Source organism: Mixophyes fleayi, chromosome 9 (assembly GCF_038048845.1).
Source record: "Mixophyes fleayi isolate aMixFle1 chromosome 9, aMixFle1.hap1, whole genome shotgun sequence".
NCBI lineage: Eukaryota > Metazoa > Chordata > Amphibia > Anura > Limnodynastidae > Mixophyes > Mixophyes fleayi.
Window position 1 is genome coordinate 701,712 of NC_134410.1, and position 24,085 is coordinate 725,796.

The 24,085-nt window shown below is 51.8% G+C and overlaps 2 protein-coding genes across 4 annotated transcripts in view; one reads left to right on the plus strand and one right to left on the minus strand.

Moving 5' to 3' along the window:
* Positions 1-24,085, plus strand: part of GIPR (gastric inhibitory polypeptide receptor) — a 142,229-nt gene that overhangs the window by 20,883 nt on the left and 97,261 nt on the right. The gene's annotated exons all lie outside the window — the stretch shown is intronic.
* On the minus strand, positions 15,160-16,467 carry GPR4 (G protein-coupled receptor 4). The gene has a single exon (XM_075185852.1). The coding sequence runs from the start codon at positions 16,292-16,294 to the stop codon at positions 15,233-15,235; it is 1,062 nt and encodes a 353-aa protein (XP_075041953.1). The 5' UTR covers positions 16,295-16,467; the 3' UTR covers positions 15,160-15,232.

The following is a 24,085-nucleotide window of genomic DNA, read 5'->3' on the forward strand; positions in this document are numbered from 1 at the left end:
TGGTAGGACAGGAGTTGGAGACGGCAGCATATGGTAGGACAGGAGTGGGAGGTGGCAGCATATGGTAGGACAGGAGTGGGAGGTGGCAGCATATGATAGGACAGGAGTAGGAGACGGCAGCATATGGTAGGACAGGAGTGGGAGGTGGCAGCATATGATAGGACAGGAGAGGGAGGTGGCAGCATATGATAGGACAGGAGTGGGAGGTAGCAGCATATGATTGCACAGGAGTGCGAGATGGCAGCATATGATAGGACAGGAGTGGGAGGTGGCAGCATATGATTGGACAGGAGTGGGAGGTGGCAGCATATGATTGGACAGGAGTGGGAGGTGGCAGCATATGATTGTATAGGAGTGGGAGGCGGCAGCATATGGTAGGACAGGAGTGGGAGTTGGCAGCATATGATAGGACAGGAGTGGGAGGTGGCAGCATATGATAGGACAGGAGTGGGATGTGGCAGCATATGATAGACCAAGAGTTGGAGGTGGCAGCATATGATTGGACAGAAGTAGGAGATGGCAGCATATGATAGACCAAGAGTTGGAGGTGGCAGCATATGATTGGACAGGCGTGTGATATGGCAGCTTTGGTGGTTTCAGGGTGGCTGGAACCTAAGGCCCACACAGCCCGCCCTAGATCTTCAGAGACGTGAAAAAAAACAAACCATAAACATAAAAGTAACTAATGTGAAGAAAAAATACATAGTGTTGTGTATTTATGGCTCCAGCCAGACGGCCGGGCAATTATAAAAATGTTCCCGTCCAGCCATAAGGCCAGGGGAAAAGGAAGGCAAGTGGTCTAATGTGCAGGGTGAGAACACAATCACATGTTTTAAGGTGCAAACCAGTGATTTATGGTACCCCCGGGTCGCCACTCTGAGGGCACATTGGTCCTGGACTTTCAACGCCACCTCCCATCAGCTGATACCAGACCTGCCTCTCAACAATACAGAAATGCAGCTTCTTTCATTCTTTATATCACTTGTTAATGTCCAGTAACTTTGTAATTCTCATTAATCCTCTGCAGATGACAATAGGTGGTTGTTGTGTCTGTTTCCATCTCAGTGATACTCCAATAGTAAATAGTGAGACTCCCTAATCAAGTAACAATATGAGGCTCAGCTACTTGGTTCAGAGCAGATGCTGCTGGTAAATGACTCTATGAACTTGTGGTATGTTTGTCTGATTCCTGTGTGAAATATGAGAGGGTCACAGGGGATTAACCTGTAACCTCAGTGTTAGTGTCCCAGTCTGGCTGATGGAACTGTAGACAAATACATTCTGTGCAGAGTCACATCTGCTTCCAGTGGCTTAGAAATCACTGACATTTGTTTACACTTGTGCAGCTCCCAGGATTAATAACTGAACCCCTAGATATGAGGGGGGGCTCAACAATGATGCTTGGTCATATTTTCTCCAAGTCCTTGTCTTGCTAGGAATAACTCTGGTTACACACAACAGGTTTTTCACACGAATCCAATTCCAATCACACAACAAACGACCACTAGGTCTGCCATCGTATTAGTGTGTAGTGTGTACACTCCCACAGTCATGTTTTATTGTTAGAAAGCACATTGTATCATTTGATTTGATTTTAAAAACGGGCTAAAAATTTCTATAAGCGATGTTACGATGTCGTTCCAATCCTGCAGTGTCTGCACTCAGGACCGGCAGTGTCCATAGATCTCTCTGCAGTGTCTGCACCCAGGACCGGCAGTGTCCATAGATCTCTCTGCAGTGTGTCTGCACTCAGGACCGGCAGTGTCCATAGATCTCTCTGCAGTGTCTGCACTCAGGACCGGCAGTGTCCATAGATCTCTCTGCAGTGTCTGCACTCAGGACCGGCTGTGTCCATAGATCTCTCTGCAGTGTCTGCACTCAGGACCGGCAGTGTCCATAGATCTCTCTGCAGTGTCTGCACCCAGGACCGGCAGTGTCCATAGATCTCTCTGCAGTGTCTGCACCCAGGACCGGCAGTGTCCATAGATCTCTCTGCAGTGTCTGCACCCAGGACCGGCAGTGTCCATAGATCTCTCTGCAGTGTCTGCACCCAGGACCGGCAGTGTCCATAGATCTCTATGCAGTGTCTGCACTCCGGACCGGCAGTGTCCATAGATCTCTATGCAGTATGCAGAGTCACCATCTTTTCAGCCGATGGTTATGACAGATGAAGAGCACAGATCTGACGGTGAATCGTGTAACACGTTTATAATGTGTACACAGGAACCGGCTGCTGATCGGGACTTTCAGTCGTTGATAAAATTGTTACAGAAATCACATCTGCAGTAATGTTCTGCACAGTGTATCCATATTAACGTTTTAAATGCTTAAATTTCTTAAATGATTATCTACCTGTCTAAAGGACAGAAGGTTGTGTCAGTCCATGTGAGACCGACACCACTCGTCCCAGCAGGACCACCATCAGGGTGGTATGGGAAGGGGGTGCAGGTGTAATGGGCCTGAACAGGTCAGAGGACCTGGTGCCCACCAGTGATTCCAGCAGCGACTACTAGGCAACACAGTCCATTCCACAGTGCAACACACAGAAATCACACAAGTGTAACCACCCCGGTTATCTAAGGAGAGGATGGTCTGTTTGTCATCCAATGGCGGGCAGCCCGTAGACTGGAGACATTTACCGCTAGAAACCAGAAGAGGGGAAGGATACAGTGTGGGATGAAGGGGACAGTGTGGGTGGAAGGGTACAGTGTGGGATGAAGGTACAGTGTGGGTGGAAGGATACAGTGTGGGTGGAAGGGTACAGTGTGGGATGAAGGTACAGTGTGGGTGGAAGGATACAGTGTGGGTGGAAGGATACAGTGTGGGTGGAAGGGTACAGTGTGGGTGGAAGGATACAGTGTGGGATGAAGGTACAGTGTGGGGCGAAGGGTACAGTGTGGGATGAAGGTACAGTGTGGGTGGAAGGATACAGTGTGGGATGAAGGATACAGTGTGGGTGGAAGGGTACAGTGTGGGATGAAAGGTACAGTGTGAGTGGAAGGGTACAGTGTGGGATGAAGGGTAGAGTGTGGGTGAAAGGGTAGAGTGTGAGTGGAAAGATACACTGTGGGTGGAAGGATACGGTGTGGGTGGAAGGGTACGGTGTGGCTGGAAGGGTACAGTGTAGCTGGAAAGATACAATGTGGTTAGAAGGATACAATGTGGGATGAAGCATACATTGTGGGTGGACGGGTAGAATGTGGGTAGAAGGATACAGTGTGGGTGGAAGGGTACACTGTGGGTGGACGGGTAGAGTGTGGGAGGAAGGGTACAGTGTAGTTAGAAGGATACAATGTGGGATGAAGGATACAGTGTGGGTGGACGGGTACAATGTTGGTAGAAGGGTACAGTGTGGGATGAAGGGTACAGTGTGGGTGGAAGGGTACAATGTGGGTGGAAGAGTACAGTGTGGGTGGAAGAGTACACTGTGGGTGGACGGGTACAGTGTGGGAGGAAGGGTACAGTGTGGCTGGAAGGATACAGTGTGGGTGGCAGGGTCCAGTGATTGTGGAAGGGTACAGTGTGGGTGGACGGGTACAGTGTGGGTGGAAGGGTACAATGTGGGAGGAAAGGGTGCAGTTTGGGTGGAAGGATACAGTGTGGGTGTAAGGGTACAGTGATTGTGGAAGGGTACAGTGTGGGTGGACGGGTACAATGTGGGAGGAAGGGTACAATGTGGGAGGAAAGGGTGCAGTGTGGCTGGAGGGATACAGTGGGTGGACGGGTGCAGTGCGGGAGGAAGGGTGCAGTGTGGGTGGCCGGGTACAGTGTGGTTGGAAGGGTACAGTGGGTGGAAGAGTGCAGTGTGGGTGGAAGGGTGCAGTGTGGGTGGAAGGGTACAGTGTGGGTGGAAGGGTGCAGTGTGGGTGGAAGGGTGCAGTGTGGGTGGAAGGGTACAGTGGGTGGAAGGGTGCAGTGTGGGTGGAAGGATACAGTGTTGGCTGAATGATACAGTGTGGGTGGAAGGGTACAATGTGGGAGGAAAGGGTGCAGGGTGGGTAGAAGGGTACAGTGTGGGTGGAAGGGTACAGTGGGTGGAAGGGTGCAGTGTGGGTGGAAGGGTACAATGTGGGAGGAAAGGGTGCAGTGTGGGTGAAAGGGTACAGTGTGGGTGGATGGGTACAGTGTGGGTGGAAGGGTACAGTGTGGGTGGAAGGGTGCAGTGTGGGTGGAAGGGTACAGTGTGGGTGGACGGGTACAGTGTGGGTGGAAGGGTACAGTGTGGGTGGACGGGTACAGTGTGGGTGGACGGGTGCAGTGTGGGTGGAAGGGTACAGTGTGGGAGGAAAGGGTGCAGTGTGGGTGGACGGGTACAGTGTGGGAGGAAAGGGTGCAGTGTGGGTGGACGGGTTAAGTGTGGGTGGACGGGTACAGTGTGGGAGGAAAGGGTGCAGTGTGGGTGGACGGGTACAGTGTGGGTGGATGGGTACAGTGTGGGTGGAAGGGTGCAGTGTGGGTGGAAGGGTACAGTGTGGGTGGAAGGGTGCAGTGTGGGTGGAAGGGTACAGTGAGGGTTGAAGGGTGCAGTGTGGGTGGAAGGGTACAGTGTGGGTGGACGGGTACAGTGTGGGTGGACGGGTACAGTGTGGGTGGAAGGGTTAGTGTCAGACACTTGTCATGGATTTAGCTGCAGGTGACTTTCTTCTCCCTTCTGTGCTGACTGATTGAGGTTTCTGGGTTACTGGTTCCCTTCCTGCTGCAGAGAGGTGACACTATCAGTCTCTGTATGTAACTACAGGACCTGTGGTGTTTTCACATCATGTGTAAAGAGGGAAAAATCCACATAGAAACTGTTTAAATTGATGACATTTAAATGGATGGATTCCTGTAGGATTATAGAAATGATACTACTTTATCATGTGTGGTATTATTACAAGAGATTACTGCTTAATTTATTTCTGTTCCTTTATTGTACAGCTGGGTACACACCTCTGTAATCTTACTTCAGGAGGTGTGAGGGGCATGTGGGGAGGTGTGAGGGGCACGTGGGGAGGTGTGAGGGGCACGTGGGGAGGTGTGAGAGGGCATTTGGGCATGGCAGCGTAGGGGGACCTTCCTCTTTCCTTTGTACTGGGCCCCACATTTCTGATGTCCTGAGTCCCAGCAGTCAGTGACAGTCCGGGGATATAGAGAGTGCCAGGAGCTGTCTTGTTCGCTTCGCATAGTTTTCCAACTGGCGCCATCGAAGAGGAAATCCTGAAATATAACAAGGGCTTCCCCCAGCAGAGGGCAGTTCTAGGGCAGTGCGGGAGGGTCCTCTGTGCTACTAGATCACATAAACTATACACTAAGTCCTCGCTACAGGGAGAACATCATTCAAACCTAAAAATAAAACGTTGTTATATAATTATATGCAGCCCTATAAATCTGCTCCTTGAAACAAAGGGTCCGCAGGGTCCAGGCGTCCGCAGCATTCAGGGGTCCGCAGTATCCAGGGGTCCGCAGCATTCATAAGTCTGCAGTATCCAGGAGTCCGCAGGGTCCAGGGGTCCGCAGTATCCAGGGGTCCGCAGCATTCAGGGGTCCGCAGTATCCAGGGGTCCGCAGCATTCATAAGTCTGCAGTATCCAGGGGTCCGCAGCATTCAGGAGTCCGCAGTATCCAGGGGTCCGCAGGGTCCAGGGGTCCGCAGGGTCCAGGGGTCCGCAGCATTCAGGGGTCCGCAGCATTCAGTGGTCCGCAGTATCCAGGGGTCCGCAGTATCCAGGAGTCCGCAGCATTCAGGGGTCCGCAGTATCCAGGGCTCCACAGTATCCAGAGGTCCGCAGCATTCAGGGGTCCGCAGTATCCAGGGGTCCGCAGCATTCATAAGTCTGCAGTATCCAGGGGTCCGCAGTATCCAGGGGTCCGCAGCATTCAGGAGTCCGCAGTATCCAGGGGTCCGCAGTATCCAGGGGTCCGCAGGGTCCAGGGGTCCGCAGTATCCAGGGGTCCGCAGCATTCAGGGGTCCGCAGCATTCAGTGGTCCGCAGTATCCAGGGGTCCGCAGTATCCAGGAGTCCGCAGTATCCAGGGGTCCGCAGTATCCAGGGGTCCGCAGCATTCAGGGGTCCGCAGTATCCAGGGGTCCGCAGCATTCAGGGGTCCGCAGCATTCAGGGGTCCGCAGCATTCATAAGTGCGCAGTATCCAGGGGTCTGCAGTATCCAGGGGTCCGCAGCATTCAGGGGTCCGCAGTATCCAGGGGTCCACAGCATTCATAAGTGCGCAGTATCCAGGGGTCTGCAGTATCCAGGGGTCTGCAGCATCCAGGGGTCCGCAGCATTCAGGGGTCCGCAGTATCCAGGGGTCCACAGCATTCATAAGTGCGCAGTATCCAGGGGTCCGCAGTATCCAGGGGTCCGCAGCATTCAGGGGTCCGCAGTATCCAGGGGTCCGCAGCATTCAGGGGTCCGCAGTATCCAGGGCTCCGCAGCATTCATAAGTGCGCAGTATCCAGGGGTCTGCAGTATCCAGGGGTCCGCAGCATTCAGGGGTCCGCAGGGTCCAGGGGTCCGCAGTATCCAGGGCTCCGCAGCATTCATAAGTGCGCAGTATCCAGGGGTCTGCAGTATCCAGGGGTCCGCAGTATCCAGGGGTCCGCAGGGTCCAGGGGTCCGCAGTATCCAGGGGTCCGCAGCATTCAGGGGTCCGCAGCATTCAGTGGTCCGCAGTATCCAGGGGTCCGCAGTATCCAGGAGTCCGCAGTATCCAGGGGTCCGCAGTATCCAGGGGTCCGCAGCATTCAGGGGTCCGCAGTATCCAGGGGTCCGCAGCATTCAGGGGTCCGCAGCATTCATAAGTGCGCAGTATCCAGGGGTCTGCAGTATCCAGGGGTCCGCAGCATTCAGGGGTCCGCAGTATCCAGGGGTCCACAGCATTCATAAGTGCGCAGTATCCAGGGGTCTGCAGTATCCAGGGGTCTGCAGCATCCAGGGGTCCGCAGCATTCAGGGGTCCGCAGTATCCAGGGGTCCACAGCATTCATAAGTGCGCAGTATCCAGGGGTCCGCAGTATCCAGGGGTCCGCAGCATTCAGGGGTCCGCAGTATCCAGGGGTCCGCAGCATTCAGGGGTCCGCAGTATCCAGGGCTCCGCAGCATTCATAAGTGCGCAGTATCCAGGGGTCTGCAGTATCCAGGGGTCCGCAGCATTCAGGAGTCCGCAGCATTCAGGGGTCCGCAGCATCCAGGAGTCCGCAGCATTCATAAGTGCGCAGTATCCAGGGGTCCGCAGTATCCAGGGGTCCGCAGTATCCAGGGATCCGCAGGGTCCAGGAGACCGCAGCATTTGGGAGGGGGAGTGAAATCAGTTCAGATTTTCCTTCAGACATGAGATACTTCCTCCAAATTGATTTAATGATGATAATAAAATGTGAACTTATTGAATATTTCCTGAGTGCTGCTGATTACACGGAACCATCTCTGTACTATGGTGGTTGTGGGACCAGAAATACTGTCATGTGATTTTGTTTTATTTATTCCTCACATTTTTCTACAATGTATTATTTTATTTATGTAGACAGTGGAGACATTAGAGACTAGATAGGGCTTCCCCACCTCCAGCTCTAAGCAGTCCTAAGGGAAGAAGTAATATTAGATCCATTTCATCAGGGGGTCTCCTGTATCGTACCCCCCAACTGTCCAGATTAAGCCTCACATTCCCCATTTGAGGGGTCAGTCCTGGGAATCGTCAGGAAGGTCGGAGGTTTGTCACCTGCTTACCATGGTCTGTGCACCAATTAAAGGCTGATTTTGGGGGAGGAGATTGGAGAGGGCTAGAGAAGCTCCCGGGAGGCTACCGTCACCCCTAATTGTCCCGCTCAGGAGGACGCTGGATGTTTGGTGGGTTTGCTGGGTGCAAGTGCCCAATGAAAGACAGTATTATAGACATGGAAGCTGTGGATCCTGTTGTAGGGAAGTGATTGGAATTAGAAATATTGACTTTTAAAGCAGGAAACCCCTTTAAGGCATTGTAAGCCCATTTTAAACATTTTACCTGAGGATTTATTACTGGAGCTATGAATAAATATAATAATAATAATTTCCCTGCTGCAAGTCTTCCCTTACCTTCAGTAAGAGTGTTAGCCACAGAAGACAGACCTTCAGCCCTGTTCACACTTGACAATAAACAGATTTTGCTGTTGCAGTTCCTGTAATCTCTGTTATTGTGCTGTATCCTTTGCAGAATATTCTAGATATTTTCACCAACTCCTATCGTACAGCACTATAAGTTCTCTTAGGACATTGTTATATTTATCCCAGGATGTGTAAAACAAGAATTTTTGCCAGAACGATGTTTGTGGCTGTTCTAGGACCATTAATCTTATGATGCAAATTGTTTTATATTAAACAGTTACTAATGACATTACAAATATGTAAACATTTCATCTGTAAGTGAAAGATATTTGTGATAAGGGTTTGACCTTGGGTCAGTTCCTAAACCTGACATGGCTGATAACAGAAGACAGTAGCTTGCAGATAGAATGGATACTCTTAGTTATTATTTTCATATTACTTTCTTGCAGGATTACTCAAATAGTATTTTATGTGGAAAACTTATGTGGCAACTTGAGAGTAAAATGTCTGTGGTACAGTTTGTGCAGAGTCACCCTGGCGTCCTCTCTGTATGGATTATAGATGATGTGTGTTCTATGATCTGATCATGGCTGATCTTATATACATTAACCCTTCAGCTGCCTGGTAGAGCTGCCACGGTGTCACCTTGTAATACACTGATTTTATGGCTGGTTATTTGTTGTGACAATAAGTACCGCAGTTCATTCTTTATTTGTGTATATTAGTTGGTAATGAAGTTTATGGTCTGTGTGATGTCAGGAGCGATGTTATCTCTGTAGACGCCACGTTCGGTGATCTCCCAGCACCCAACAGAGTCCTATTATAATGGAATAAACCATTGTATCTCCTATAAGAACAGGTACTATGTGAGCTCTACAGCCAGCAGTATTAGACCACTGACCACCAGTCTGACCAGTCCTGGCAGCATTTCTCATTATTATTACAAAGTATCAAAACTGCCCCCACCCGGCTGCTTCTTAATGCCCCCTGGCTGGCACAGTGTTGTGAGGAGGACACTGGGTACTGTCAGTGAGTCCTCTGTGGTTACGCTCCTTATGTAGAGGATTCCCGGCACACTTCTCTCACACGCCATCCGCCCGCGCCGGTGACATCCTCTCCAGTATGAGTTACAGTATAGACTTATGTGCAGGAAATCAGCCACTTCCTACATAATATCCCTCAACATGAACCCGTCACCACGAATTACTGGTTCACTTAATTACCATCAACGTTTCTCATCTGTCTCCTTCTCTCCAACTTATTGTTTCCAGTGTCCCCACTTCTGGTGGCCTGAGCTGTGCACACGCGGTCACTGCGTCCCCCCCCTCCCCCACGCCGCAGTCACCATCGTCTGACATATATGATTGTGTCTGACGTGTCGTTTCTGATCTTTACACCAGTCGGTGACCGTCCCTAGAACTGTCCTTGAGGGGCTCATTAACAAACACACGAATAAAAGTCATACGCAAATGTACCTATTTCTGTGGGTGTGGCCGTGTCTGCGGGGTCACTGACCGACGGGTGGAGGGTACACCCCGATATGTGCCTGACTGGGAAAGCTGGATTCCATATTGTGGTAGGGAGCTAGAGGAGACGGAGGGTCGGACAAGGCGGATTTAGTGAGACCTCCCCTCTCCCTCCCTATAAGAGGCGTCAGTTCTCCAGTTCGTCCCTATACAGAGGTACCAGAAAGATGCTTCTTACACGTCCCAGCTGCACTTTTCCCTGGAAGAGAAATTTTAGGTGAACTTCAACCAATGTAATAGAAACGCCATAAAGTCTGGATGTTCCCTCGTTCTCACGGTATAAGTCAGCCAGGAATGAGGACAAGTCCAGCAGTGTGTTAGGAGAATGACTGGAAAGTGTAATGAATAAAGTGATGGTATAGCGTTAGTTAGACTATGGCGTATTTACAGTGTTTCCCGTCCGCTTTCGCCCGGCAAATGTAGGTGCAGACGACTGGGAAGCGGGTGTGCAACTCAATATGCGCATTGCAGGTCCGCGTTCTCTGCGATTCGTAATTACCCCTATGATCATGTAATTTGTATGTGATAGAAGAGGGTAACAAACTGAACTTGTGTTATTTCAGCCCACAATCCACAAGGACGTCACGCCACGCCCACGAGGACATCATGCCACACCCACAAGGACATCACGCCACACCCACAAGGATGTTACACACACCCACAAGGATATCACGCCACGCCCACAAGGACATCATGCCACACCCCTAAGGGCATCATGCTACACCCACAAGAACATCATGCCACACCCACTAGGATGTTACACACACAAAGATATCACGCCACGCCCACGAGGACATCATGCCACACCCACAAGAACATCATGCCACACCCACAAGGATATCACACCACGCCCACAAGGACATCATGCCACACCCCTAAGGGCATCATGCCACACCCACAAGAACATCATGCCACACCCACTAGGATGTTACACACACACACAAGGATATCACGCCACGCCCACAAGGACATCATGCCACACCCCTAAGGGCATCATGCCACACCCACAAGAACATCATGCCACACCCACAAGGATGTTACACACACCCACAAGGATATCACGCCACGCCCACAAGGACATCATGCCACACCCCTAAGGGCATCATGCTACACCCACAAGAACATCATGCCACACCCACTAGGATGTTACACACACAAAGATATCACGCCACGCCCACGAGGACATCATGCCACACCCACAAGAACATCATGCCACACCCACAAGGATATCACACCACGCCCACAAGGACATCATGCCACACCCCTAAGGGCATCATGCCACACCCACAAGAACATCATGCCACACCCACTAGGATGTTACACACACACACAAGGATATCACGCCACGCCCTCAAGGACATCATGCCACACCCCTAAGGGCATCATGCCACACCCACAAGAACATCATGCCACACCCACAAGGATGTTACACACACCCACAAGGATATCACGCCACGCCCACAAGGACATCATGCCACACCCCTAAGGGCATCATGCTACACCCACAAGAACATCATGCCACACCCACTAGGATGTTACACACACAAAGATATCACGCCACGCCCACGAGGACATCATGCCACACCCACAAGAACATCATGCCACACCCACAAGGATATCACACCACGCCCACAAGGACATCATGCCACACCCCTAAGGGCATCATGCCACACCCACAAGAACATCATGCCACACCCACTAGGATGTTACACACACAAAGATATCACGCCACGCCCACGAGGACATCATGCCACACCCACAAGAACATCATGCCACACCCACAAGGATATCACGCCACGCCCACAAGGACATCATGCCACACCCCTAAGGGCATCATGCCACACCCACAAGAACATCATGCCACACCCACTAGGATGTTACACACACACACAAGGATATCACGCCACGCCCACAAGGACATCATGCCACACCCCTAAGGGCATCATGCCACACCCACAAGAACATCATGCCACACCCACAAGGATGTTACACACACCCACAAGGATATCACGCCACGCCCACAAGGACATCATGCCACACCCCTAAGGGCATCATGCTACACCCACAAGAACATCATGCCACACCCACTAGGATGTTACACACACAAAGATATCACGCCACGCCCACGAGGACATCATGCCACACCCACAAGAACATCATGCCACACCCACAAGGATATCACGCCACGCCCACAAGGACATAATGCCACACCCCTAAGGGCATCATGCCACACCCACAAGAACATCATGCCACACCCACTAGGATGTTACACACACACACAAAGATATCACGCCACGCCCACAAGGACATCATGCCACACCAGAAGGACATCACGACACACCCACAAGGATATCACGCCACGCCCACAAAGACATCATGCCACAACCCTAAGGGCATCATGCCACACCCACAAGAAGATCATGCCACACCCACTAGGATGTTACACACAACCACACACAAGGATATCACGCCACGCCCACGAGGACATCATGCCACACCCACAAGAACATCATGCCACACCCACAAGAATATCACGCCACACCCACAAGGACATCATGCCACATCCCCAAAGGCATCATGCCACACCCACAGGGATGTTACACACACCTCTTCCCATTAGGCCCAACCTACAAGATCTTGTTTTGTGAGAGGGTTCACTTCTGACACCCGATTGATAGGAGAACAATGGCACCTCTACTGAATGGAAAGCACTGTCAGCCAACTAAAAGGGTTTTTCTACTTTAAGTGGCCTATAATTATTCCCTCCATCATGGCAATAAAGCATCACTTATCATACCACGGAGGCAGCAGAGCGTTACTAAGCTTCCCCAGTCATACTGACCAGGGGTGGTAATAGCTGACTAGGTAACTTGTGCAATGCAGCTTAAAGTCCAGGTTTGGGCCTTTACTTCCATTTAGTGAATACAGCAGCACAATCTGCCACCTGTCCCACGCCCCGTCTCTCGCACTGGGCACTTCTATGATGACTGTGTCACTATGCCATGCAGGATGTCCTGGGACCCCTCTATGAGACATACAACTCCCACACCTACCTGCTCCAGACCCCCCCCTCGCTGCAGTTCTCCATTCCAATAAAATCCTTTCTTTGTTAAATAAATATATCACATGCATCTATATATCTCTGTAAACATCTACATCTATATTAGTGTTTTGAGCCAACATATCCTGTAATAATGTATTCACTACACGACAAAGTATCACAGGGAGGACATTGTATTTCTTTCCTCGCACACAATTTATATTATATAATGGGGCACAGGGCCCTCTTAGCAACATTTTGGGCCCCTGGGCAAAGCAGTGCACCGGGGCCCCTATATATATATATATATATATATATATATATATATATATATATATATATATATATATATATATATATATATATATATATATATATATATATATATAAAAAGTGACTATATATATGGGCCCTGCAGCCCAGGGGGGCCCGTTGGAGGCAGCACAAAAAAAAAACCTGAAAAAAAAGAAGAATATACTTACCTTGTGGTCAGCTGGCGATCCGGCTCCCTCCCTGGTCTCCTCCTTCGTTGCGCTCCGCAATGGATGTCGGGCGGGCATGATGACGTCACGCCCGACATGCACTGCGAGCGCCGCACGGAGGAGGAGACCAGGGAGGGAGCCGGATCGCCAGCTGACCACAAGGTAAGTATATTCTTCTTCTTTTTTTTCAGGTTTTTTTTTTGTGCTGCCTCCGAAGGGCCCCCCTGGGCTGCAGGGCCCCCGGGTACCTGCCCATTGTGCCCAATGGGAAAGATGGCCCTGATGGGGCAATACTAAGACTATTGTATGTATTCTGCGCTTGCTATGACGTCTCTTGCACCAGCCCCCCTGAGTGAGAGGGAGAGATGTCTGGGTTGTCGCTGGGACACCACATTCCCAGGGCCCGGATGTTTCCCAGCTGTGAGCAGCGTATTGCAGGAATGATGAGGGGTCCAGTGACAGAGGAGGAGGTCAGGACAGGGGCAGCGGGAAGAAGAGAGCAGCCAGAGTGATAACAGTGAGATAATCCAGGGACAGACAATACACATTGCAGAGAGCGCTCCCTGTACCCTCTGTCACACGTGATAAAGGGGTATTTATATACACCCTGGCATCACATCTATGGGCTCTGCTCTCCCTGGGAGCAGCCACGAGGATGCAAAATATTCTATGCTAAATATCATTTGCTCCAATTGTTTTTTTAACTCATTTTAGCCAGATAAACATCATCACAGTAGTAACATATTTCTGAAATCTGGACAATTTATTAAACTCAGTGACTCATCTTTGGCACCGTCGTAGAAATCTGGTAGCATGCACCGAGCAACTTCTGAGTAAACAGCTCTGTTCTGACGTTTATGGAAGAACAAAACTGTAACATTTACCCTTATCTATGACATACGGGAATATATTTACAGGTAGTTTCACTTATAAGAGTTACAGAGAAAGGAAATGACGGGATTATAACATTCAAAACTGTAAATCAGACAGAACGCAGCGTTAGACTAAGTGATAATAACGCCACTTCCACATACAAATAATCGTGTGTCATTCCGTGTCCTCCTGTTATCTCTTATCCCCACCTCTATTCATCATCAGACAACTCACTGTCAGTATTCCTGTGTCCGAAATACTTGTAATCTTTTAATGTAATGGGGCGTATTTATCAAAGACATTTTTCATTGAAATCCCCCGAAAACTGCCAAAAGTATCCCCTTAATTTATGACTAGAACATCGCAGCAGATACTGGAGATATCTGCTGTTGTCCCGGACTTCGAACGCACCAGTAAACCAGTTCTGAAAATCAAATATTTTCAGAACTTGTGCCCGATGGAAGCCGGGGTTAGACATTGAAGCCTATGGGGAGAGTATTGCGATAGAGGGACCTTCGGATCACCCCATCTACCTGCTCTCCCCTCCCGTCACTATCACAGAGGTGGTCACTTGGTGACAGTGACCGTAGGAATGACAGGAAAGGGGTCTTTGCAGGAACAGCAGTTTTTTGTGACTGCTGTAACTAGTGAAGAATTTTAATAAATAGCGACAAATATTTCAATCCGCATCTTTGCGATTGAAATGGATCGATGGGTAATAAATATGCTCCTTACTCCCGAGTTTTACGCTACAACTGAGGGTCAGTCAGCTACTTGGGCTGCGGTATAATAATAACGGGCAGGATTAGGTTCAGTTTTATAGGCCGGGGCAGTTTACATAGAGGACTTTATTGTGCTGAGTGTTATGTCACATTTAGCAAACTTGAGACCAGTGTGTGCATCCAGTACAACACGCTCCCCGTCAGTAACAGCTGTGTACCCTCCACACGCCTTCTCTCTGCTGTTCCCATGTAACTCGATTGCCCCTGCAGCCTCTGATTTGTCTGCGTAACAGGCTGACTCAGCACACAGATGGCAGACAGATCTGCAGAGCGTTACCCCTCCTCAAAGTATTGTTCTACCTGCAGCACGTCACTCCGTGCATCGTCTAACCTCAGATAGCACCAGGGCCTCTCCTTATAAGACCATTCATATTCCCGACCTCCGAAGCCGCCAAATAACAGACACGTTATATTAGAAGATGTCAGATTCATTTATTATCTTGTACAACACGGTCTCCTATCTGCCCAACCAGCTTAGACTGTAGAACTTCCCCCTCTCCCAATCATCTCCACCATCCCGAGTTCTTCTCCACGGCCTCCGCTCCCCCGGCCTTCATTTACCCTTCCCTGCCACCCTGCCCTGTCCTTCCCCATTGCCCATGCCACCACCCTGCCTATTGCCTTTGCCACCTCCCCTCTGGCACCCGGACATGCCAGGCAGTAGAGAGCAGGGTCTGCTAGACAGTTCAGAGTGGCCATGGCCAGCGATGCATGGTAAGCGGGGAACAGCCTCTCCTCCAGGGCACAGCTTCCTCCTGCTGCTGAGCCTCCGCCAATCAGAAACACCAAACTGCGCAGGAGGAGCAAAGCGTGGTAGGGCCCATAACACAGTAGTGCCACACAGGGAAGCCCCAGGGCCAAGCGACGCACCCTCCTCTTCTCCCTCCGCTCACAGGATGCACTCCCCCGAAGAGCTCGCAGTAACCCAGCATAACATAGGAGCATTATTCCCCAGGGCAATAAAAATCCAGCTAATACCCTTCCCACATTGGCGAGGGCATCTCCTTTTCCAGAAAGAGGGTAACTCTCATAGCAGAAGGTGTGGTTGTAACGGTCCCGGGTGATGGCATCCCTGAACAAGGGAGGGGCGTTAACTGCCAGTTCTAGAACCCACACCAAGACAGAGACGGCAGCTGCGGAGCGGATAGGCCTGGCACCAGGAAACCTCAGGGGATGTGCCACAGCCAGGTACCGGTCAGCGGAGACACAGGACAGGAAGGCAGCACCCACATACAGATTGGTATAGAAGATAAAACCGAATAGACGACAAGCCCCCGGTCCATAACCCCAAACGTCCCTCCGTAGATAATAGTCTGTCCAAGGTGGTAGAGCACAAATCAGAAGGAGGTCGGAGAGGCTGAGATTCAGCAGGTAGACTCCAAGTTCTTTTCCTTTCTGCACCTGAAGCCAGGCTGCCCATAGTGCCAGGAGGTTGGCTGGAAGCCCCACCACAAAAACAACGGCGTAGAGCGACGGAGGGAGGACGCCATCCAAGTCTGAGTCTACGTTACAGGCATCCGGTGTGATGTTAGACATGGTGGATGCAGCTGCTAGGAGAGAACTCTTCCCTCTTGGTTCCTCTCTGTTCCCCTCTTACCTCTACGCGTCTCCCCCCCCTGCTGGGGGGTTTAGTGTTGCACAGTTGCTCAGGAGGGCTGCACATTGTGTCTCATGACTCCTCTGTACTACACTATCACAACGCAGGAATAGCAGAGTCTGTGGGGAGGAAAAGAGGAATTTGCATGTTCAATATAAACCCCACCGGTACTACAGTTACATCCTATACCCCCCGCTATAGTGTGCAGTACAGACATAGGAGGGAACACAGTATAACGAGGCTTTGGGGTAAGGTGATAAAGGTAACTGCACTGGGAGACAATGGGTACATATAGTGGGGGCAGTATAGAGGGGTAAGTAGTAGTGCTAGGTGTGTGTGAGATTGGCAGCAGAGAAGATCCATATGCTGGATATATACTAATAAGGAGAGGATTACTGCAAGGACATACCTGGGAACGTAGGAAAACTGTGACACACAGGGAGGTGAGGGGACAGTAATAACTGTGACACACAGGGAGGTGAGGGGACAGTAATAACTGTGACACACAGGGAGGTGAGGGGACAGTAATAACTGTGACACACAGGGAAGTGAGGGGATACTAATGACTGTGACAAAAAGGGAGCTGTGGGGACACTAATTAATGTGACACATAGGGAGCTGAAAGGACAATAATGTGTGGATGTTGGGTGTGTAAGTGCTGTGAGTAAGGGACACTAGTCCTCGGTGGGGGTCCCTGGTGTGTAAGGGGCACTAGTCCTGGGTGGGGGATACAGGTGTGTAAGGGACACTAGTCTTCGGTGGGGGTTCCAGGTGTGTAAGGGACACGAGTCCTGGGTGGAGGTTACAGGTGTGTAAGGCTCACTAGTACTGGGTGGAGGTTACAGGTATGTAAGGGACACTAGTCCTGCGTGGGGGATACAGGTGTGTAAGGGACACGAGTCCTGGGTGGGGGTCTCAGGTGTGTAAGGGACACGAGTCCTGGGTGGATGTTACAGGTGTGTAAGGGACATGAGTCCTGGGTGGGGGTCTCAGGTGTGTAGGGGACACGAGTCCTGGGTGGATGTTACAGGTGTGTAAGTGACACGAGTCCTGGGTGGGGGTCCCAGGTGTGTAAAGGACACTAGTCCTGAGTGAGGGTCCCAGGTGTGTAAAGGACACTAGTCCTGGGTGGGGGTCCCAGGTGTGTAAAGGACACTAGTCCTGGGTGGGGGTCCCAGGTGTGTAAGGCACAATAGTCCTGGGTGGAGGTCCCAGGTGTGTAAGGCACAATAGTCCTGGGTGGAGGTCCCAGGTGTGTAAAGAACACTAGTCCTGGGTGGGGGTCACAGGTGTGTAAAGGACACTAGTCCTGGGTGGGGGTCACAGGTGTGCAAAGGTCATTATTCCTGGGTCGGGGTCCCAGGTGTGTAAAGGACACTAGTCCTGGGTGGGGGTCCCAGGTGTGTAAGGCACAATAGTCCTGGGTGGAGGTCCCAGGTGTGTAAAGAACACTAGTCCTGGGTGGGGGTCACAGGTGTGTAAAGGACACTAGTCCTGGGTGGGGGTCACAGGTGTGCAAAGGTCATTATTCCTGGGTCGGGGTCCCAGGTGTGTAAAGGACACTAGTCCTGGGTGGGGGTCCCAGGTGTGTAAGGCACAATAGTCCTGGGTGGAGGTCCCAGGTGTGTAAAGAACACTAGTCCTGGGCGGGGGTCTCAGGAGTGTATGGGACACTAGTCCTGGGTGGGGGTCCCAGGTGTGTAAAGGACACTAGTCCTGGGCGGGGGTCCCAAGTATGTAAGGGACACTAGTCCTGGGTGGGGGTCCCAAGTGTGTAAGGGACACTAGTCCTGGGTGGGGGTCCCAAGTGTGTAAGGGACACTAGTCCTGGGTGGGGGTCCCAAGTGTGTAAGGGACACTAGTCCTGGGTGGGGGTCCCAAGTGTGTAAGGGTCACTAGTCCTGGGTGGGGGTCCCAAGTGTGTAAGGGACACTAGTCCTGGGTGGGGGTCTGAGTGTGTAAGGGACACTAGTCCTGGGTGGGGGTTCCAGGTGTGTAAGGGACACTAGCCCTAGATGGGGTCCCAGGTGTGTAAGGAACACTAGTCCTGGGGGAGGTTACAGGTGTGTAAAGGACACTAGTCCTGCGTAGGGGATACAGGTGTGTAAGGGACACGAGCCCTGGGTGGGGGTCTCAGGTGTGTAAGGGACACGAGTCCTGGGTGGATGTTACAGGTGTGTAACGGACATGAGTCCTGGGTAGGGGTCCCAGGTGTGTAAAGGACACTAGTCCTGAGTGGGGGTCTCAGGTGTGTAAAGGACACTAGTCCTGGGTGGGGGTCTCAGGTGTGTAAGGGACACGAGTCCTGGGTGGGGGGTCACAGGTGTGTAAGGGACACTAGTCCTGGGTGGGGATCCCAGGTAGGTAAAGGACACTGGTCCTGGGTGGGGGTCTCAGGTGTGTAAAGGACACGAATCCTGGGTGGGGGCACAGGTGTGTAAGGGACACGAGTCCTGGGTGGGGGTCACAGGTGTGTAAGGGACACGAGTTCTGGGTGGGGGTCCCAGGTGTGTAAAGGACACTAGTCCTGGGTGGGGGTCCCAGGTAGATAAAGGACACTAGTCCTGGGTGGGGGTACCAGGTAGATAAAGGACACTAGTCCTGGGTGGGGGTACCAGGTAGGTAAAGGACACTAGTCCTGGGTGGGGGTCTCAGGTGTGTAAAGGACACGAGTCCTGGGTGGGGGTCCCAGGTGTGTAAAGGACACTAGTCCTGGGTGGGGGTCCCAGTCAGGTAAAGGACACTGGTCCTGGGTGGGGGTCACAGGTGTGTAAGGGACACGAGTCCTGGGTGGGGGTCCCAGGTAGGTAAAGGACACTAGTCCTGGGTGGGGGTCCCAGTCAGGTAAAGGACACTGGTCCTGGGTGGGGGTCCCAGGTAGGTAAAGGACACTAGTCCTGGGTGGGGGTCTCAGGTGTGTAAAGGACACTAGTCCTGGGTGGGGGTCCCAGGTAGATAAAGGACACTGGTCCTGGGTGGGGGTCACAGGTGTGTAAAGAACACTAGTCCTGGGTGGGGGTCCCAGGTGTGTAAAGGACACGAATCCTGGGTGGGGGTCCCAGGTAGGTAAAGGACACTGGTCCTGGGTGGGGGTCCCAGGTAGGTAAAGGACACTAGTCCTGGGTGGGGGTCTCAGGTGTGTAAAGGACACTAGTCCTGGGTGGGGGTCCCAGGTAGATAAAGGACACTGGTCCTGGGTGGGGGTCACAGGTGTGTAAAGGACACGAGTCCTGGGTGGGGGTCCCAGGTAGGTAAAGAACACTGGTCCTGGGTGGGGGTCACAGGTGTGTAAAGGACACTAGTCCTGGGTGGGGGTCCCAGGTAGGTAAAGGACACTAGTCCTGGGTGGGGGTCCCAGGTAGGTAAAGAACACTAGTCCTGGGTGGGGGTCTCAGGTGTGTACATGACAATTACGAGATGTTAGTATGTGACAGTCCGAAGACAGTATACGGCTGTATATAAAAGCTCGGTGAGACGGTGAAGGAGACAGCTGGTGTCAGCTGACTTGTGGTCTCGGTTACTTTGTCTAGACACTTCATCAAAGAGACTGTTACCCTGAATGTCTCTTACTGTGGCAGATCGTTAAGATTCGTCATGGGAGAAAGAAGGCAGGTTAAGGGGGAGAGATGGTAACAGTGTAAGTGATTAATGTGCTGTCTACTTTGCATATAAATATTTACATACTGGGAGCTATTAGAAAGAGACAATGTGCGAGAGTGCCGGATAGTGAGTGCAAGGTCTAGATGTAGGAAGGGAAGAGAGTGTAGAGAGCTGGGACAGAGATCAGAGAGAGAGCTGGGTCAGAGAGAGAGAGAGAGAGAGCTGGGTCAGAGAGAGAGAGAGCTGGGTCAGAGAGAGAGAGAGAGCTGGGTCAGAGAGAGAGAGCTGGGTCAGAGATCAGAGAGAGAGAGAGAGAAAGAGCTGGGTCAGAGATCAGAGAGAGAGCTGGGTCAGAGAGAGAGAGAGAGAGCTGGGTCAGAGAGAGAGAGAGAGCTGGGTCAGAGAGAGAGAGAGAGCTGGGTCAGAGAGAGAGAGAGAGCTGGGTCAGAGAGAGAGAGAGAGCTGGGTCAGAGAGAGAGAGAGCTGGGTCAGAGAGAGAGAGAGCTGGGTCAGAGAGAGAGAGAGCTGGGTCAGAGAGAGAGAGCTGGGTCAGAGAGAGAGAGAGAGAGCTGGGTCAGAGAGAGAGAGAGAGCTGGGTCAGAGAGAGAGAGAGAGAGCTGGGTCAGAGAGAGAGAGAGAGCTGGGTCAGAGAGAGAGAGAGAGAGCTGGGTCAGAGAGAGAGAGCTGGGTCAGAGAGAGAGAGAGAGAGCTGGGTCAGAGAGAGAGAGAGAGAGAAAACCGGGTCAGAGATCAGAGAGAGAACCGGGTCAGAGATCAGAGAGAGAACCGGGTCAGAGATCAGAGAGAGAACCGGGTCAGAGATCAGAGAGAGAACCGGGTCAGAGATCAGAGAGAGAACTGGGTCAGAGATCAGAGAGAGAACTGGGTCAGAGAGAGAACTGGGTCAGAGATCAGAGAGAGAGAGCTGGGTCAGAGATCAGAGAGAGAACTGGGTCAGAGATCAGAGAGAGAACTGGGTCAGAGATCAGAGAGAGCTGGGTCAGAGAGAGAGAGAGAGCTGGGTCAGAGAGAGAGAGAGAGCTGGGTCAGAGAGAGAGAGAGAGCTGGGTCAGAGAGAGAGAGCTGGGTGAGAGAGAGAGAGCTGGGTCAGAGATCAGAGAGAGAGAGAGAGAAAGAGCTGGGTCAGAGATCAGAGAGAGAACTGGGTCAGAGAGAGAGAGAGAGAGCTGGGTCAGAGAGAGAGAGAGCTGGGTCAGAGAGAGAGAGAGCTGGGTCAGAGATCAGAGAGAGAGCTGGGTCAGAGAGAGAGATCAGAGAGAGAGCTGGGTCAGAGAGAGAGAGAGAGAGAGAGAGAGAGAGCTGGGTCAGAGAGAGAGAGCTGGGTCAGAGAGAGAGAGAGCTGGGTCAGAGAGAGAGAGAGCTGGGTCAGAGAGAGAGAGAGAGAGAGCTGGGTCAGAGAGAGAGAGAGAGCTGGGTCAGAGAGAGAGAGAGAGAGAGCTGGGTCAGAGAGAGAGAGAGAGAGAGCTGGGTCAGAGAGAGAGAGAGAGAGAGCTGGGTCAGAGAGAGAGAGAGAGAGCTGGGTCAGAGAGAGAGAGCTGGGTCAGAGAGAGAGCTGGGTCAGAGAGAGAGCTGGGTCAGAGAGAGAGCTGGGTCAGAGAGAGAGCTGGGTCAGAGAGAGAGCTGGGTCAGAGAGAGAGCTGGGTCAGAGAGAGAGAGAGAGCTGGGTCAGAGATCAGAGAGAGAGCTGGGTCAGAGATCAGAGAGAGAGCTGGGTCAGAGATCAGAGAGAGAACCGGGTCAGAGATCAGAGAGAGAACCGGGTCAGAGATCAGAGAGAGAACCGGGTCAGAGATCAGAGAGAGAGAGCTGGGTCAGAGATCAGAGAGAGAGAGCTGGGTCAGAGATCAGAGAGAGAGAGCTGGGTCAGAGATCAGAGAGAGAGAGCTGGGTCAGAGATCAGAGAGAGAACTGGGTCAGAGATCAGAGAGAGAACTGGGTCAGAGATCAGAGAGAGCTGGGTCAGAGATCAGAGAGAGCTGGGTCAGAGATCAGAGAGAGCTGGGTCAGAGATCAGAGAGAGCTGGGTCAGAGAGAGAGAGAGCTGGGTCAGAGAGAGAGAGAGCTGGGTCAGAGATCAGAGAGAGAACTGGGTCAGAGATCAGAGAGAGAACTGGGTCAGAGATCAGAGAGAGAACTGGGTCAGAGATCAGAGAGAGAACTGGGTCAGAGATCAGAGAGAGAACTGGGTCAGAGATCAGAGAGAGAGAGAGCTGGGTCAGAGATCAGAGAGAGAACTGGGTCAGAGATCAGAGAGAGAACTGGGTCAGAGATCAGAGAGAGAACTGGGTCAGAGATCAGAGAGAGCTGGGTCAGAGAGAGAGAGAGAGCTGGGTCAGAGAGAGAGAGAGCTGGGTCAGAGAGAGAGCGAGCTGGGTCAGAGAGAGAGCGAGCTGGGTCAGAAAGAGAGATAGCTGGGTCAGAGATCAGAGAGAGAACTGGGTCAGAGATCAGAGAGAGAACTGGGTCAGAGATCAGAGAGAGAACTGGGTCAGAGATCAGAGAGAGAACTGGGTCAGAGATCAGAGAGAGAGAGAGAGCTGGGTCAGAGATCAGAGAGAGAACTGGGTCAGAGATCAGAGAGAGCTGGGTCAGAGAGAAAGAGAGCTGGGTCAGAGAGAGAGAGAGCTGGGTCAGAGAGAGAGAGAGCTGGGTCAGAGATCAGAGAGAGAACTGGGTCAGAGATCAGAGAGAGAACTGGGTCAGAGATCAGAGAGAGAACTGGGTCAGAGATCAGAGAGAGAACTGGGTCAGAGATCAGAGAGAGCTGGGTCAGACTTAGTAAAAGGAAACAATAGATGAGGATAAAATGTATCAATCCCAGCAATATACCTAATTAAATATTTAAATGTTATCTTTTTACAGGAACAGATGTGATAGTGTACCAAAAAGAATTCAGAGAGAGAGTGCAGGGTCAGAGGAGAGAGTCCTAGGTCAGGAATAAGAGAGCAGTGTTAGATCAGAGAGAGTGCTGGGTCAAAGCGGAGATGAAAGAGTGCAGGATCAAATGCCTCAGTATGTAGAATGAGATGAGATGGAAAAAGAGTGCAGAATCCAGGGTATAGAGTGCTGAATCAGATGTGAGAGAGTGCAGGGTCAGGAATGAGAGAGCAGGACTAGAGTGCAGGGTTAGGGATGAGAGTGCAGGGTTAGGGATGAGAGAGCAGGATCAGAGTGCAGGGTCGGGGATGAGAGAGCAGAAACAGAGTGCAGGGTTAGGGATGAGAGAGCAGAAACAGAGTGCAGGGTCAAGGATGAGAGAGCAGGACTAGAGTGCAGGGTTCGGGTTGAGAGAGCCGGATCAGAGAGCAGGGTCAGGGATGTGAGAGCAGGACTAGAGTGCAGGGTCAGGGATGTGAGAGCAGGACTAGAGTGCAGGGTCAGGGATGTGAGAGCAGGACTAGAGTGCAGGGTTAGGGATGAGAGAGCAGGATCAGAGTGCAGGGTTAGGGATGAGAGAGCAGGATCAGAGTGCAGGGTCAGGGATGAGAGAGCAGGATCAGAGTGCAGGGTTAGGGATGAGAGAGCAGGATCAGAGTGCAGGGTCAGGGATGAGAGAGCCGGATCAGAGTGCAGGGTCAGGGATGAGAGAGCAGGGTCAGGGATGAAAGAGCAGGATCAGAGTGCAGGGTTAGGGATGAGAGAGCAGGACTAGAGTGCAGGGTCAGGGATGAGAGAGCAGGACTAGAGTGCAGGGACAGGGATGAGAGAGCAAGACTAGAGTGCAGGGTTAGGGATGAGAGAGCAGGATCAGAGTGCAGGGTCAGGGATGAGAGAGCAGGACTAGAGTGCAGGGACAGGGATGAGAGAGCAAGACTAGAGTGCAGGGTTAGGGATGAGAGAGCAGGACTAGAGTGCAGGGTTAGGGATGAGAGAGCAGGACTAGAGTGCAGGGTCAGGGATGAGAGAGGAGGACTAGAGTGCAGGGTTAGGGATGAGAGAGCAGGACTAGAGTGCAGGGTTAGGGATGAGAGTGCAGGACTAGAGTGCAGGTCCCCTCACACTGTGCAGCGCACCAGACTCTGCAGGCACCATATAAGTGTTTCCCCGGCTCTTACCTGCGGGGTCCCGGGCAGCAGACTGCAGCGCAGCTCTCGGGAAGGTGCTGTGTG

Coding starts and splice junctions, on each gene's coding strand:
- GPR4 (XM_075185852.1), bottom strand. CDS start 16,294: ATGTCTAACATCACACCGGATGCCTGTAACGTAGACTCAGACTTGGAT.